Source organism: Gossypium raimondii, chromosome 6 (genome assembly GCF_025698545.1).
Source record: "Gossypium raimondii isolate GPD5lz chromosome 6, ASM2569854v1, whole genome shotgun sequence".
NCBI lineage: Eukaryota > Viridiplantae > Streptophyta > Magnoliopsida > Malvales > Malvaceae > Gossypium > Gossypium raimondii.
In genome coordinates, this window is record NC_068570.1 from 2,466,358 (window position 1) to 2,479,671 (window position 13,314).

The window sequence follows — 13,314 nt, forward strand, 5'->3', positions numbered from 1 at the left end:
TTTTTGGTCAAATCGATATTTGTATTTGATAAAAGCTATATATTTTAGTACCCAAAAGTAATGGTGTTAACCTTTTGGTATTTAATTTGGGTTTTAAGATTGATTTGATGAAAGTTAATCGCTAATGTTATTGAGTTTGAAGTTTTCATGAATTTGTTTATAGAATAAATTAGTGTTACTTGTGAATTTGTTAAACTCAAATACCATATTAGAAAAAAATGTCAAACTCAGATACTAAATTATGTATTCAATCTAAAAATATAATTTTTTTTTCTAAACTTTGACCTGGCACAATTTTAAAGCACCACATCTTTACAAGAACTAGAGTTGGATAGTAATGGTGCCTAAAGACCAAAATTTTTGGAAACTTTCTTTACTCCCTTGAATTTTTTTGAAAATTTTAATTTGGCCCTCCAAATTTTTGAAAAATCTCATTATTCCTTTTTTGAAAAATTTAATTAAAATCTCCTATTTTTTTGGAAATTCTTATCAATCTCATAAATTTTTTAAACGCTAATTTAAAATTTTTTTTTTAAATTCTCATTAAACTTTTAAAATTTTTGAAAATTTTAATCAACCTTCGGAACTTAATCCCAAGATCCACCAATAAGAGTGACCAAAATTGAGAAAATTTACCGAATTTAAAGACTAATGTGAACCAAAAAAATTCAGAGACCAAATTAAAAGAAGTTATCAAATCCAGAGACTAAATATTGAATTATCCCTTTTGTTTTCACTTACACCATTTTCATTTGTCTCGCCATTTTCATTTTTTTCACCTTAGTTTTGTTTATTTGGTGGCTCATGAAACGAGGTTGAAGTCCTCTCCCACCCCCCCAGATTGCTTTTAGCCCTCATTACAGTCCTCCTTTTTGCCCTTCCACGTTCCATCCTTCGGACATATATATATAGCATTACACAGATTCATCTTTTGTTTTGTTTGTTTCCATTGCCAATGCCACCTATATTAGATTTCCTTGCTTTGAGGTCTTCATTAATATCCCATATCTCTCCTCTTTAAAAATCTCTCTTAATGACCAAAATGAACAGTTCTTCAAGCAATAAACACAGACACTTCATTATTTCCTTGCTGTTCCTCATGGCTACATTCATGGCTGCTCAAGGTAAAATCTTTGTTCCTTTTATTCTCAAAAAAGGAAAAAAAGAAACCCAATTTATATTCATGTCTTAAAATTTTTATATTTCACTCCATTTCCAGGAAGATCACTTTCCATCAAAGTTGCTAATGAGGTATATATTCATGAACTCAATTCTTTTTCTTTCCTTTCTTTTTTTTATTTTCTCGGCATCCAAACAGAAATGACAGAGATTTTCTAAAACAGATAGGGAATGAACAAGACAAGGCATTAATGATGAGGAATCTAATAGGATCAAGACCACCAAAGTGTCAAAAAAGATGCAGTTCATGTCCACAATGTGAAGCAATTCAAGTTCCAATCACAACACGATCAGTACAAAACACAGCTACTGTAATATTTCCAATTGCTTATTCTAAAGGCAATGATATGTCAAACTATAAACCAATGTGTTGGAAATGTAAATGTGGGAACATGATTTTCAATCCTTGAATTAATTTCTTCATATTCAAGTAATTAAAACCCAGTTTTTGTTTTGTTTTTTTGTGGATAAAAATTAATACTCTTTGTCGTTTTTTTTAACTTGGATTTTCTCTTGCATGGTAGCCATATGTGTTTTTCTACAATGCACAGTATTTTCTTTAGTTACAGTTAAAATTTTCTTTCATTAATAATGGCAAATGACGACATGGGTGATTTCGTGTGTTACAAGAATTTTTTTTTTCTGTCTGTAATAACATCAGTAGAGAAAGCTGAGAACCTGTTTTTGCTGCAGATTTTTTTTTCAGACAGGGTTGCCTCGAAGGGATAAATCCTTAACGACCCTTCATCATTTATTTTTGGTTATATTATTCTATTAGTCCTTGTACTTTACGAATATTGTGGATTTAATTTGATATTTTTTTAGTCTTGTGCTTTTCAATTTTTTGAAATTTCAATTCTCACCTTGATTTAAGTTCTTTTTGTTCTAAGAGGTGGAATAGAATAATCGGGTTGAAATGTAATGATCATACGCTTGTCTTTAAATTCATTAAGTTATGTTATTTCTTGATCGTCAAACATATTATTTTATATATAGTACTATTTCAGTTTGTTATTTCCACAAATTACCGAAATACTATTGCATCAAGATTGAAATTTCAAATTTTGAAAAGTTTAGAGGACTTAGAATGATGTGATTGGAGAATATGGACTAAATCTACAACTATATGCATAGTACAAGACTAGTAATTTAGTTTAATCAAATGGATTTAAGCATTACTATTTTGGGTTAGGACTAAAATTTCAAATTTTGAAAAGTAGAGGAACTAAAATTGAGTTTAATCAAACGGATTTAACTACTACTATTTTGGGTTAGGACTAAAATTTAAAATTTGAAAAGTACAATAACTAAAATTGACTATTTCGAAAAGCGTAGGAACTAAAATTGATCAAATTAAAGTACATGGGTTAAGTTCACAACATTTGTAAAGTATAAGGACAAATAGCATAATTTAACCTTTATTTTTCACTTAACTTGAAAAATGTTTATTATTTTTTTGTTTTTGATTTACTTCCTTTCGTATAAGTGTAGCATTACGGTTCTTAGTCTTTGTTTTAATAAGAGGATAATGTGCTCCAGCGCACTCAAACCCACGTTCTCTTACACTGGCGATTAGTGTAAAAACAGTGGTGGTGGTGAGATTAGATATTGTAGCGATACTGTAACGTGAAATAAAAAGTAAGCTACATAATTATCTATCCAAATTCACCCTAAGACTCAATCGACTAGAAAATGTTTATTAAAGAATGATAAATTTGTATTAAAGAATCTGGGTAAAAACACTCTCTAATCTCTCTCAAATTCTATACGAAACAAATTGGTCCTTATTAAAAAAATAAAAACAATTTAATTTTCATTAATTTCAAAAGTGAGCAACTAAAGATAATTAATTATGCAAAACAAATCTATTTCGTCATTTTAAGTTTGATTAATATAATAACAAATTAAGCTTGTAAGGTTCACATATTCATCAATTTGATCCTAATTTTAAAAAATTATTTGAAAAAATATATAAAAATTTAAAAAATCTAAAAGTTCAAAAACAATATCTAAAAAGCTTTAACTTCAAATATATATAATAGGCAAATTGTGTAAATTTTGAAGGCTAAATTTGTTATTATAACAATCAAAATTAAGTAAAATCAATGAAAAATATTGTGATTAATTGTTCTTAGATGTCCACTTTCAAAATTGAGGACTAAAAGAGTCTTTTTACTAAAAATTTATTAGGAAATAATTACATCCCATAAGAATGTGACACTTGACAAGTTCTTATTGAACATCGTATGCTTCTTTTAAATAAAATAAATAATAATAATAATTTAAACACTTGACAAAAGGAAATTAAGGGTGGGTTTGGATATGCGGTGCGTTTAGCTACGGTTAGTGTAAAAACAGCGGTGGCGGTGAGATTAGATACTGTAGCGTTAGACAAAAAGTAAGCTAAATGCACCGCACCCAATCGCAATATAGGTTAGAGTTCAATTTCTTAATAAAACCTTGAATAAATGGTAGTGATCATAGCAAGGTAGTCAATACCATATTAGTGGGCGCATTGTTTTTCAACTGGAACTAGTATGTTCTAGTATTGGTCTGTTTCGGTGTATCGTTTCGGATTTATCAATTTTTTTTAAAAAAAGTAATATATTATCTAAATATATTTACAAATATCATACTAAATCATTTTCAAATATAAAATGTTTTTCAGCTTTTTTTTTAATATCTTTGTTCCAATTAAATATTTAGCATAATAGTAAACAATTAATTTTTTATGTTTTCTAATATTATTCATGCACCAATCGACACACCATATTTTAATCAGAGTAACAAAAATTGATTGGAACAAACTGATGCAACCAATACAGACCAAAATTTTCATTAATGCAGAAAAGAATATTACTTGTTCCAATTTAACATTAAAACGGTACACACCAACTATTACACTGGGAATTAGTGCGAAACCGACCACCATGAATCATGCTTTTAATAAAATGCAAAAAAAAAAAAAAAAAGTTTATCCTTCTTGTAAAATGTTAATGCAAAAATTGCCAAAAAGAAAATGCAGCATTTTAACATGGTCCTTAAAAAAGATCTGTCTAGAGACTAGTGAAGGACTTATCATGTTCATTCTTTTGTTCTTTTTTTTGTAAAAAAGGACTCATCATTTTCATTCATTACTCATTTAGTCCATGGACGAGAATTGGTAAATATTGGATGGGAACTTTGCATTGGCTCATTCATATCCATTTTTTACACACTTTTCCTGCTCTCTTTTTTTCTTTTTCATATCAGAGATGACTGGTGACAATACCTAAACTGTAACTTGATGTTGTGATGAGAAATTTGTCTTTCATAAAAATAAAAAACACATGTTTCCACATTTTTGATTGCTACCTTTTTTTCGAATTTCAAATTAATTAAGTTGTTCAAATTATACGAAAGGACAATTATAAAGTAGCACCGAGACTATTGAGAGAGAATTGGCCATATATCCGTAATTGATCACTCATCATTGTTGGAAAGTTATCCGGTCTTTAAGAATCAACTCAATTTTTTTAGTTCAAATTGAGTTAAATTTTATGGTTCGAAAAATACGATAAACTCGAATAACAATTTTATATAAATACCCTTTGAGTCTTTGGCAGTTTTGAAAATATACAAATTGATCCCTTTTAAAAAAATATTTTTAAAAATTCAAAACATTTATAAAATATTTTTGCCAAAATTTTATAAAATGTATTCAAAAATAAAGAAATACTAAATATATATAAATGCTAAATTATATTTTTTAAAATTCAAAATGATAAATTTGAGGCCTTAAACAAATAAATTATCAAATCAAGTTTATCATACAAATTATCTCTTCTTCTTCTTCTTTTTTTGTCTTACCTTGTTTTAAAAGAGTTTTAAATATACATGATATTTATATTCTTTAACTTGGAATTTAATCATATTGTCAACAAGATTTCATTATGGTCGGTCTATTTTTTAATTTAATTCGAACAAATTTATTCAACTTGGCTTGAATCTATTTCACTCGACTCCATTAGAGAAAAATTCAAGTCGAGTTAAGATGATAAAATAGGATCCATCAACTCGAGTTTTTTTTCACTCGATTCGACCGGATACTCAACTTTAGCTAACACTTCCCTATCAAACAATCAAATTTCCCACCAATATTCGATATATCTTTAAACTCATCATGATATGTTATGTCATTGGTAAAGGTACCATGAAGGCAACTGTATTAAGAGTTAGATTTTATTTTGTCCCCTTTACTAAAAAATGAGCAAATGAATCCTTGTACATTAGACCAAAAAGTAGCCTAATCCTATTAAAAAATTCATCCATTTCTACTGTTAAAAATTGGTCCATATATGTCAACATGGAGTACAAGTTTATTCTGCGAGTTACACCAGCTTTTAATAATAGAAATGACTGATACGCTCTTTAATCTAACTCTTAATACAAAAATCTCCCTGGTATATGATAGAGGGTAGTTGAGAGAATGAATTTAACTTAGGTTATTTGAAACTTTAAATTTGTATTTATGCACAATCACCACTTGATTTACACCTTGAGAGGCAAAAGCTCGAACTTTAGTTAAAAGGTTCCCTTTTTTTTTTTTTTTTCCTGGTGCATGGCAGTAGAGCCCCACCATTGACATAAGGAAAAGGAGATTTCACTGAGGTTCTCAGTTGAAAAAAAAGGCACCACCACTCTGTTCATTTCACGCCCTTTCGCCTGCAACCATATTACTTCTAAGATTTTGATAAGAGTTGCATTAATTTTGACCCCATGGCAGTAAATTTTGGATTACTGGGAATATATATATTGGACTCTTCAATGAATGCTAGCATTATTGATCTACAGTGATGTTTCCTATGTGGATTAGGGAATTTTGGAATGTGTCACCGACACTCGTAATGTTATATAATATATATGGTAAAAGTATTAGAGAATCTGTATTAGGAGTCTTGAATTTTGTTCTCTTTATTTAATAAATGAATAAATTAGTTCTTATACATTAAATCAAAAAATAAATTAGCCCTTCCTATTAAAATTTTATCCATTTGCATTATTAAAAGATAAATGATTTACGGAATAATTAGACAATACTACGTGATGTGTCATGTGTACCTCATATTGATCTACAAGACCAGTTTTTAACAGTTAAAACAAATAGATTTTTTTATAAAAAAATTAGTTTGCTCTTTGATCTAACATACATGGACTAATTTATCTATTCTTTGAGTAAAATGAGTAAAATATAATACAACTCCTAAACATAGTGCCTCCAAGATACTTTTACCAAGATAATATATACTTGTCGATAGTCATGAATATGATGAAACCCCACACCACCAAACCATACCCACACATGAAGGTGAGGCTAATGAATGAAACAATTGACATCCATGTGATAGCTTCTCTCTGTTTCAGTGTGTGTTGCTTTTTCAGCCTTCACTTCTCAACCCTTTTGTCTCTCTTTGATAACCTAAGCTTTAAAACCTAAACCCCAAAAGTGGTTGTTTCAATGGCTAATCCATTGTGCCCTCCACACTCTTCTTATCTTACCATTTCCTTGGACAAAGATTTGTTTTAGAAAATATGACTGTTGCTGCTGCTGCTGTCTTTCGAAACTGAAAGTACACACTTTTCTTGGATATAAGTGAACCCAAGATTCCAGGTTACATAAAAAAGATATCGTTTTTTACTCCTTTACAAGTTTATATATATATATATAAAAGGATCTGCCGTTTCTAAAGGGTATCCTTTCTTTTTCTCACCTTTTTTCTCTGACCTATAGTATGTTTTATGAGTTTTCTGCCTCAAATTTGAATGGTTTTTGTCTGATTTTAAGTTGAATTCTGAGGAGGATTTGTCTGAGAACAAAAAGGGTTTACCATGGTTTTTTCACTGTTGTCTTCATTATGGTCCCCATAGAGAAAAAGGGGTTACACTTCCCTAGTTAGGTTTTAGTTCAAAGATGTTTCTTTGAATATTAATATTACTAAAAATAAAATGAGCTAGCCAATGAACTACCAGTGTAATTGGCTTCATTGTTGTTGTAATAATTTCTAAGTAGTTGTTTCAAGAGCACATTTGTGTATCTTCCAATTTGAAAACAGAAGTTTTCAAATAGATCCTTTGAATGTAGAGCATGAAACTTATCATTACAATATTAGGGGACGAAAAAGGAAATGACAAAGTTTGAAATCGTGTCATTTGCTATAGAGAAGCTTTAACCATTATTCCAAACAAGTCTTGACAATGAGTAATTTAGTTCACAAATACCAATTAGCCACATTTCATGTGGAGAGAAGGTCTCATTAATGAAATGAGATCTTTCTTTTTAGAGTGAGGCAACAATCTACCCTTTTGAAATAAATCTTTTTTGTCAAAACCATGACATCCCCTAGCCCTATTCATGCTTCCCTTGTGAACCTTTTACCCTATCATAGTTGTTAAACCCTATAGAAAAAGGAACATACATTTTGTGTATCAAAAGTTAAATTTCTTTTTATGAACAATAGGGGATTAAACATATAGAGTTTTGCAGTATCTTTATCTAATTGTTCATCCTTCTTTGACAGATATTAAGGTTTGTAATTCAAGGGGTTCACCATGCTAAAGCAAGCACCTAGTAGAAACCAGAGGTATAAAGGGTTCAAAGTAAAGCATGTGCTTCAAATATGTGCCTTGCTTGCATTTTGCATTTGGCTGTTCAACCAAGCTAGGAACAGTTACGATAACAAGGGAAGTGGGATTTTCCAATCGGTGACAACCGAGCACAGCCATGCAATCGTAAAACTTGGGAGGAAAGACCTTGATCCTCAAGGGGAAGGGTCATCATCTGCGGATATTAATGAAGAAATGGAAGAAGAGGTGGAGGAAGGTAAAGTCGAGGAAAGTGAAGAAGATGGAAGAGGGGGTGGGGATGATGAGATCGACGGACATGATCAAGAGAAAACAGAAGGGGAAGAAAGTGAGGAAGTTGAGGATTTCATTGATGAAGAAGATAAAGATAAGGAAAACCAACTTGAAGATTTGAGTTTATTGGAAGATCAATCCATGAGAAGTTGATGAGCAGCACAAGATTGAAGAAGATGATGAGTTATTGAGAAACTTGGTGGCTTACCATCTTAGCTCTCTCACTAACACCAAGTGAGAAACTAGGTGTTAGTAAGAATTGGGTCTTTAGATTCTTCATAGGAACTGTACAAAGTGTTTTAGCATTAACCCATCACTGTTAAAGAAATATGTCAAAGATTGGCAATGACTAGGAAGAAAACAAACCATATTTGGAGTTGTATCAAAAAGATTATATAACTTGTAACAGTATCAGTTCAATGCATGCATCCTTATAAGAATCAATGCATGTATCAATCTAGTTTTTAAACAGCTCTTTATCAGTAAGTATTGATCGAGTACATAAAATCAATGTCGATAAGTAACTAAAAGTGAATATAAATTCAGTTTCAGGGATGCTTAACATGCCTCTGTTGATGTGCATTCCACTGTAAAAGCATCCATATAATCGATGTCCCTGATTTCCAGAATAGAAAAAAGAAAACATAATTAGTTATAAGGCAAAAATGGCAACTGCCGCTTAGTTGTATAGAAGTCAGAGTCCCGTGGCAAATGATTACCCAAAATATTTTAAACCAAATCATCGTGTTTGATGAACCAAATAATTCTAAAATGAAGAAAAAATATCATTAAGGCAAATTGAGATTTCTGCTAAAGATGTTCATGCCAATAAGTATAAAAAATATGAGATCTTTGGCAAACATATATTTTATCATTTCAAGTCTGTTTTAAAAAGGAAAATTTTCAGCAACTTAAATAGAAAAACTTTGGTAGAAGTACCATGGAGGCCCATTCAGTTTACATTTTGCCCCCTCTACTCATAAAATGGGCAAACTAGTCAATGTATGTTAGATCAAAGAGCGAACTGGTCCTTCTATTAAAATTCTTATCCATTTCTACTGCTAAAAACCCGTCCCTGTATATTATCATAAGGTACACGTCACGTATCATTGTTTGGTTATTTCGTCAGCTACGCCAGTTTTTAACAACATAAATAGATGAGGACCAGTTTGCTTGTTTATTTAATGTACAGAAACTAATTTGCCTATTTTTTTAGTAGAGGGGACAAAATGAAATCTGACTCCTAGTACTGGGGCCTCCATGGTACTTTTATCAAAAACTTTATGTAAAAGCAGTGCCTTGGCATGTTTACTCTCATAAGTCTCATGAACAATATACCTGCAAATATGCCAACAGTTGTCAAATTTGAGAGGGCCATTGTGTGATAGAAAAGGTATTCAGTCAAAAAGTGACCAAAGGCATAGATGAATGACAAAAATGTCACCAAGTATAGTGGCTTGTTTTCTAAGTTGAATGCGCATACGAAGCAGAGAGTACAAGTCAAAAGTGTCCAAACTCCAAATGTCCTCCCATGAACTTCAGTCACTGCATATATCATTAGAAACAAAATGGAAAACCAATTATCAAGATCTCAAACAACTTATTATTCCTCAGCAAGAAACTAATTGAACCCTGAGACAGAAAAGCAGAACAGCTTATTGTCACATTATTTGCAAAGGCTGTTCTATTAGCCAAAAAAGAAATGGAACTGCTTTTGCTTGTACATACTGCAAGAGAGTTAGCAATTTTATTAATAGGAACGGAATGTATAAGGAAACATATCGCTGCAATGATGCCATAGCTGACTAATTTTGATATCTCACGGTTAGATAATCATATGTTCTGTTCACTCCCTCCGGATATGAGGTTGAAGAAATTTAAAAGAATTTAGAGCTTTTTAACAGCAAAAGTAAAGCTACCTATTTAGAGGATTTCAATTCCAAACTCCTTTATTTTGTTTGAAATATATACTTGATATCATCAACAAGAATTATTTGGTAAAAGTACCATGGAGGCCCTTGTATTAGGAGTTGGATTGCATTTAGCCGTTCTCTACTAAAAAAGTAGGCAAATTAGTTCTTAAATGTTAGATCAAAAAGTAAATTGGTCATTCTGTTAAAAATTTTATCCATTTCTATCGTTAAAAACTGGTATTTGTATGTCAGCATGAAACACACATGGCACACCACAAATTACTATTTGATTATTCTGTCAGTCATACCAATTTTTAATAGTAGAAATGAATGAATTTTCTAATAGAAAGAACCAATTTGCTCTTTGATCTAATGTACAGGGACTAATTTGCCCATTTTTTTAGTAGAGGGAGCAAAATGCAAATTGACACCTAGTACAAGGGCCCCCAAGGTATTTTTACCGAATTAACTTGGGAAGATAAAATATATCATTAAAACATAGCTTTAGGGTTTTTTTCATGAAAAACCTTTTTTCCCCTGAAATAGTTTCCCCATTGCATTGCATGCACAAAAGATCCTGCAGAAGTGCTTTGTATTAACTTAAATTTTAGGTAACCCCCCATCTTTTTCCCTTTAGCTATAACATATCATACGATTGAAAGTGAAAACCGTACATGCATGCCCCTAAAGACCATCAAAGGATCAAGAACATTTTCACATTATACTCCAAGTATTAACTTTTCTGACGTTAGTCAAAATCCAAATTTCCACATCTTTCTTGAGCTCAGAAACCTTCTGAGCCAAACCGATTCTTTCTAAAGATCCATGATTTAATAGTTCCAACATGTGTTCAAACTTGAATCGAACTTTGCATCCTCATCACTAAATTTCCTTCTTTGAAACCACCAGTGACCCCTTTGCTGCCAACATAGTCTTCTCTTCAACTAAGGGCTTATACATGCACTTAAAAGAACCATACTTGAAGCTACAATAAAATTCTCAGATACCCCAAATCACTTTTATGTTTGTTTACTCCATTTCATACATCCAAAATCTTTCTTGGACAATGGCGCCACCAAAATCCATTGCATGCTTACCAAATTCATCCACCATTCTCTTATAAGTCTAGATTTGTCCACATTTTACGAACTAATACATTTCAAATCCATATCATTCTTGGTTTTGCTACTTTGACTAAGGTACAAATATGAATCTTGCACTCTCCTCAACCCTCATTCCTTCTCATCAACCAAGACAAATTTCAAGTAAGATCCATAATCAGCATCGGACTATCAAGCAAGAATCTCAAATTCAATGCAAACAAAACGATAAATCGAATCAAAAACCAACAAATCCAATACACCTCTAGAAGAAAGAACTAAAAAATCTTAGATAATAGATTCAATGAAGCAAACATATTCCATTAATTTAAGCTAAATACCAAATTGGCACACTAACTAATTCTTTTTCCCATTTTTCCCTATAAAAATCATCAAAATCTCTAAACATTGGGATCCCAAAATTACACTTTTTTCCCATATTTTTAAATCTGGGTATTTGAAGCTACCTTTATCTAACTTAAACAGACAATCAAACACTTGGCACGCACACAAGAACAGCACATTGTCTCTCCATGGCTTATAAAAACAAAGTTTCTTCCTTTTGTTTAAAAATTAAAAAGATTTGTTATTGTCGGAGTTAGTGATCTTTTCGTGAAATGTATCATCAAATTCACAGAAAACCAAGCATCAAAAAGTAAATATTTAAGAAAATGAAGAAAACAGAGAAAGAAAGTTTTACTGGAAGTGCTGGAGAAAACAGCGAGACGAAGAGCCCAAATATCGAAGAAGCCGAACCAAACGGAGGCTAATCGAAGTGAACCCACTAGCATTAACCACCACCCCAATGCTTTCATCTTCTTTGGCTTACCTACTGTTTAACACTTCAACTGGATTTTGTAGATCCAGTTCAAAGTTTCACACTTTTTGGATGGTGACTGAGCTAATTGGCTATTGTTTTTGACTAATAGCAATTCAACACGAGAAAATCAGTATATTTATAATGGAGTAATTGTATTAGAGGTCTCTAAACTACTGATTAGATTTTAAATTAGTCTAAACTTCAAATTTTTTTAATTTAATCCTTAAAATATTAATATTTTATCAATCAGATCATTGAATCATTGAAACATGACCATTTTACCATTCAATCGGGTTATAACAAAAAAAAAGAAAAAAAAGAATGGGGCACAATTTGGAGCCTAAAAGTGCTCCCCAACGAAAATCTTGTAGGGAGACATCGAAGTTTCTCAGCCTCCTACCCAAGACGTAGGCAGGGCGTAGTCATAAATTTTATTTAGGCTCAAGATAAAATTATAAAAAAGATTTAGGGACCAATGTTAAAAAAATTCATTAAAATGCTTAAATCACATTATCTATATTTTAAGGGGACTAGAAATGAAAATTTTCCGTTTATTCAAAAGCTAAAAACTTAATTTAAATTGGGAAAACTCCAAAATAGTCACTTTTGTTTAACTCAAGTTACATTTTAGTCACTTATGTTTGAAATGTTACCACGTTGTAATATTTTAGTCACTAAGTCATTATTTGTCGTTAACAGTGGAACAGTAAGCTGACATGGCACGTTAAATAATCATTTCAAACAAAAATTTTAGGTTAATTTATACAATTAGTTCTCATATTTTTTTCATTTTGAGCAAATTAATTTTTTTTTATGTTCTTTTAATTTTTTTATTTTTTCATTCTCTTCTACTTTTTCCTTTGTTTTCCTCCGTTCTCAATTTCTTTTAACGTAGCTTTTTTATGTTTTCCATTTGTTAAAACTAGTCCCTATACTTTTATTTTTTGAACAATTTAATTTTTTCAAGTGAGACGAGTTTGTTAACTAGTTTTAACAAATGGAAAACATAGAAAAACTACGTTAAAAGAAATGAAGAAGGGAGGAAAACAGAGGGAGAAGTAGAAAAGAATGAAAAATAAAGGAAAAAAATTAAATTGCTCAAAATAAAAAAATATAGGGGCCAATTGTAGAATTTAACCTAAAATTATCGATTGAAACGTGTCAAGCCAGCTTACAGTTACACCGTTAACAGACATTAACGGCTCAGTGACTAAAATTTTACAACACGATAATGTAGGAACATTTCAAACATAAGTGACTAAAATATAATCTGAGTCAAACAAAAGATACTATTTTGATAGTTTACCCATTTAAATTATTTATATTTTAGGGAGGACAAAAGGGAAAATTTCTCATTTAACCAAGATAGACCTTGCCTGCACCTTGGCTTTGCCACTAAATGCAACGA

The 13,314-nt window shown here is 31.0% G+C and overlaps 3 protein-coding genes across 4 annotated transcripts; 2 read left to right on the plus strand and 1 right to left on the minus strand.

The window, feature by feature from the left end:
- The first annotated feature begins 841 nt into the window (after positions 1-841).
- LOC105773242 (EPIDERMAL PATTERNING FACTOR-like protein 2) lies at positions 842-1,638 on the plus strand. Its single transcript, XM_012594968.2, has 3 exons — positions 842-1,124; positions 1,220-1,251; positions 1,344-1,638. Exons 1-3 carry the CDS (start codon positions 1,034-1,036, stop codon positions 1,587-1,589), a joined length of 369 nt encoding a protein of 122 aa, XP_012450422.2. The 5' UTR covers positions 842-1,033; the 3' UTR covers positions 1,590-1,638.
- A 4,858-nt stretch (positions 1,639-6,496) lies between these two features.
- LOC105773014 (uncharacterized) lies at positions 6,497-8,559 on the plus strand. Of its 2 annotated transcripts, none has more exons than XM_012594577.2 (2): positions 6,497-6,909; positions 7,737-8,559. In XM_012594577.2, exon 2 carries the CDS (start codon positions 7,768-7,770, stop codon positions 8,224-8,226), a length of 459 nt encoding a protein of 152 aa, XP_012450031.1. In that variant the 5' UTR covers positions 6,497-6,909; positions 7,737-7,767; the 3' UTR covers positions 8,227-8,559. The 2 variants fall into 2 exon arrangements, with proteins under 2 accessions (XP_012450031.1, XP_012450029.1); XM_012594575.2 differs by having other exon boundaries at positions 6,497-6,829.
- Positions 8,444-12,016, minus strand: LOC105773015 (ergosterol biosynthetic protein 28). Its single transcript, XM_012594578.2, has 3 exons — positions 11,787-12,016; positions 9,412-9,618; positions 8,444-8,689 (listed from the first exon to the last, which is right to left on the minus strand). Exons 1-3 carry the CDS (start codon positions 11,899-11,901, stop codon positions 8,622-8,624), a joined length of 390 nt encoding a protein of 129 aa, XP_012450032.1. The 5' UTR covers positions 11,902-12,016; the 3' UTR covers positions 8,444-8,621.
- Between the last annotated feature and the right edge of the window lie 1,298 nt (positions 12,017-13,314).

Excerpts from the sequence above, each read along its gene's own strand:
- LOC105773015 (XM_012594578.2), bottom strand. The coding sequence starts at position 11,901 with ATGAAAGCATTGGGGTGGTGGTTAATGCTAGTGGGTTCACTTCGATTA. Across the intron at positions 9,619-11,786 it reads TGTTTTCTCCAGCACTTCCA|TGACTGAAGTTCATGGGAGG; the intron begins GTAAAACTTTCT and ends TGATATATGCAG. Across the intron at positions 8,690-9,411 it reads AACTGTTGGCATATTTGCAG|GGACATCGATTATATGGATG; the intron begins GTATATTGTTCA and ends TCTGGAAATCAG.
- LOC105773242 (XM_012594968.2), top strand. The coding sequence starts at position 1,034 with ATGACCAAAATGAACAGTTCTTCAAGCAATAAACACAGACACTTCATT. Across the intron at positions 1,125-1,219 it reads TACATTCATGGCTGCTCAAG|GAAGATCACTTTCCATCAAA; the intron begins GTAAAATCTTTG and ends CTCCATTTCCAG. Across the intron at positions 1,252-1,343 it reads CCATCAAAGTTGCTAATGAG|ATAGGGAATGAACAAGACAA; the intron begins GTATATATTCAT and ends TTTCTAAAACAG.
- LOC105773014 (XM_012594577.2), top strand. The coding sequence starts at position 7,768 with ATGCTAAAGCAAGCACCTAGTAGAAACCAGAGGTATAAAGGGTTCAAA.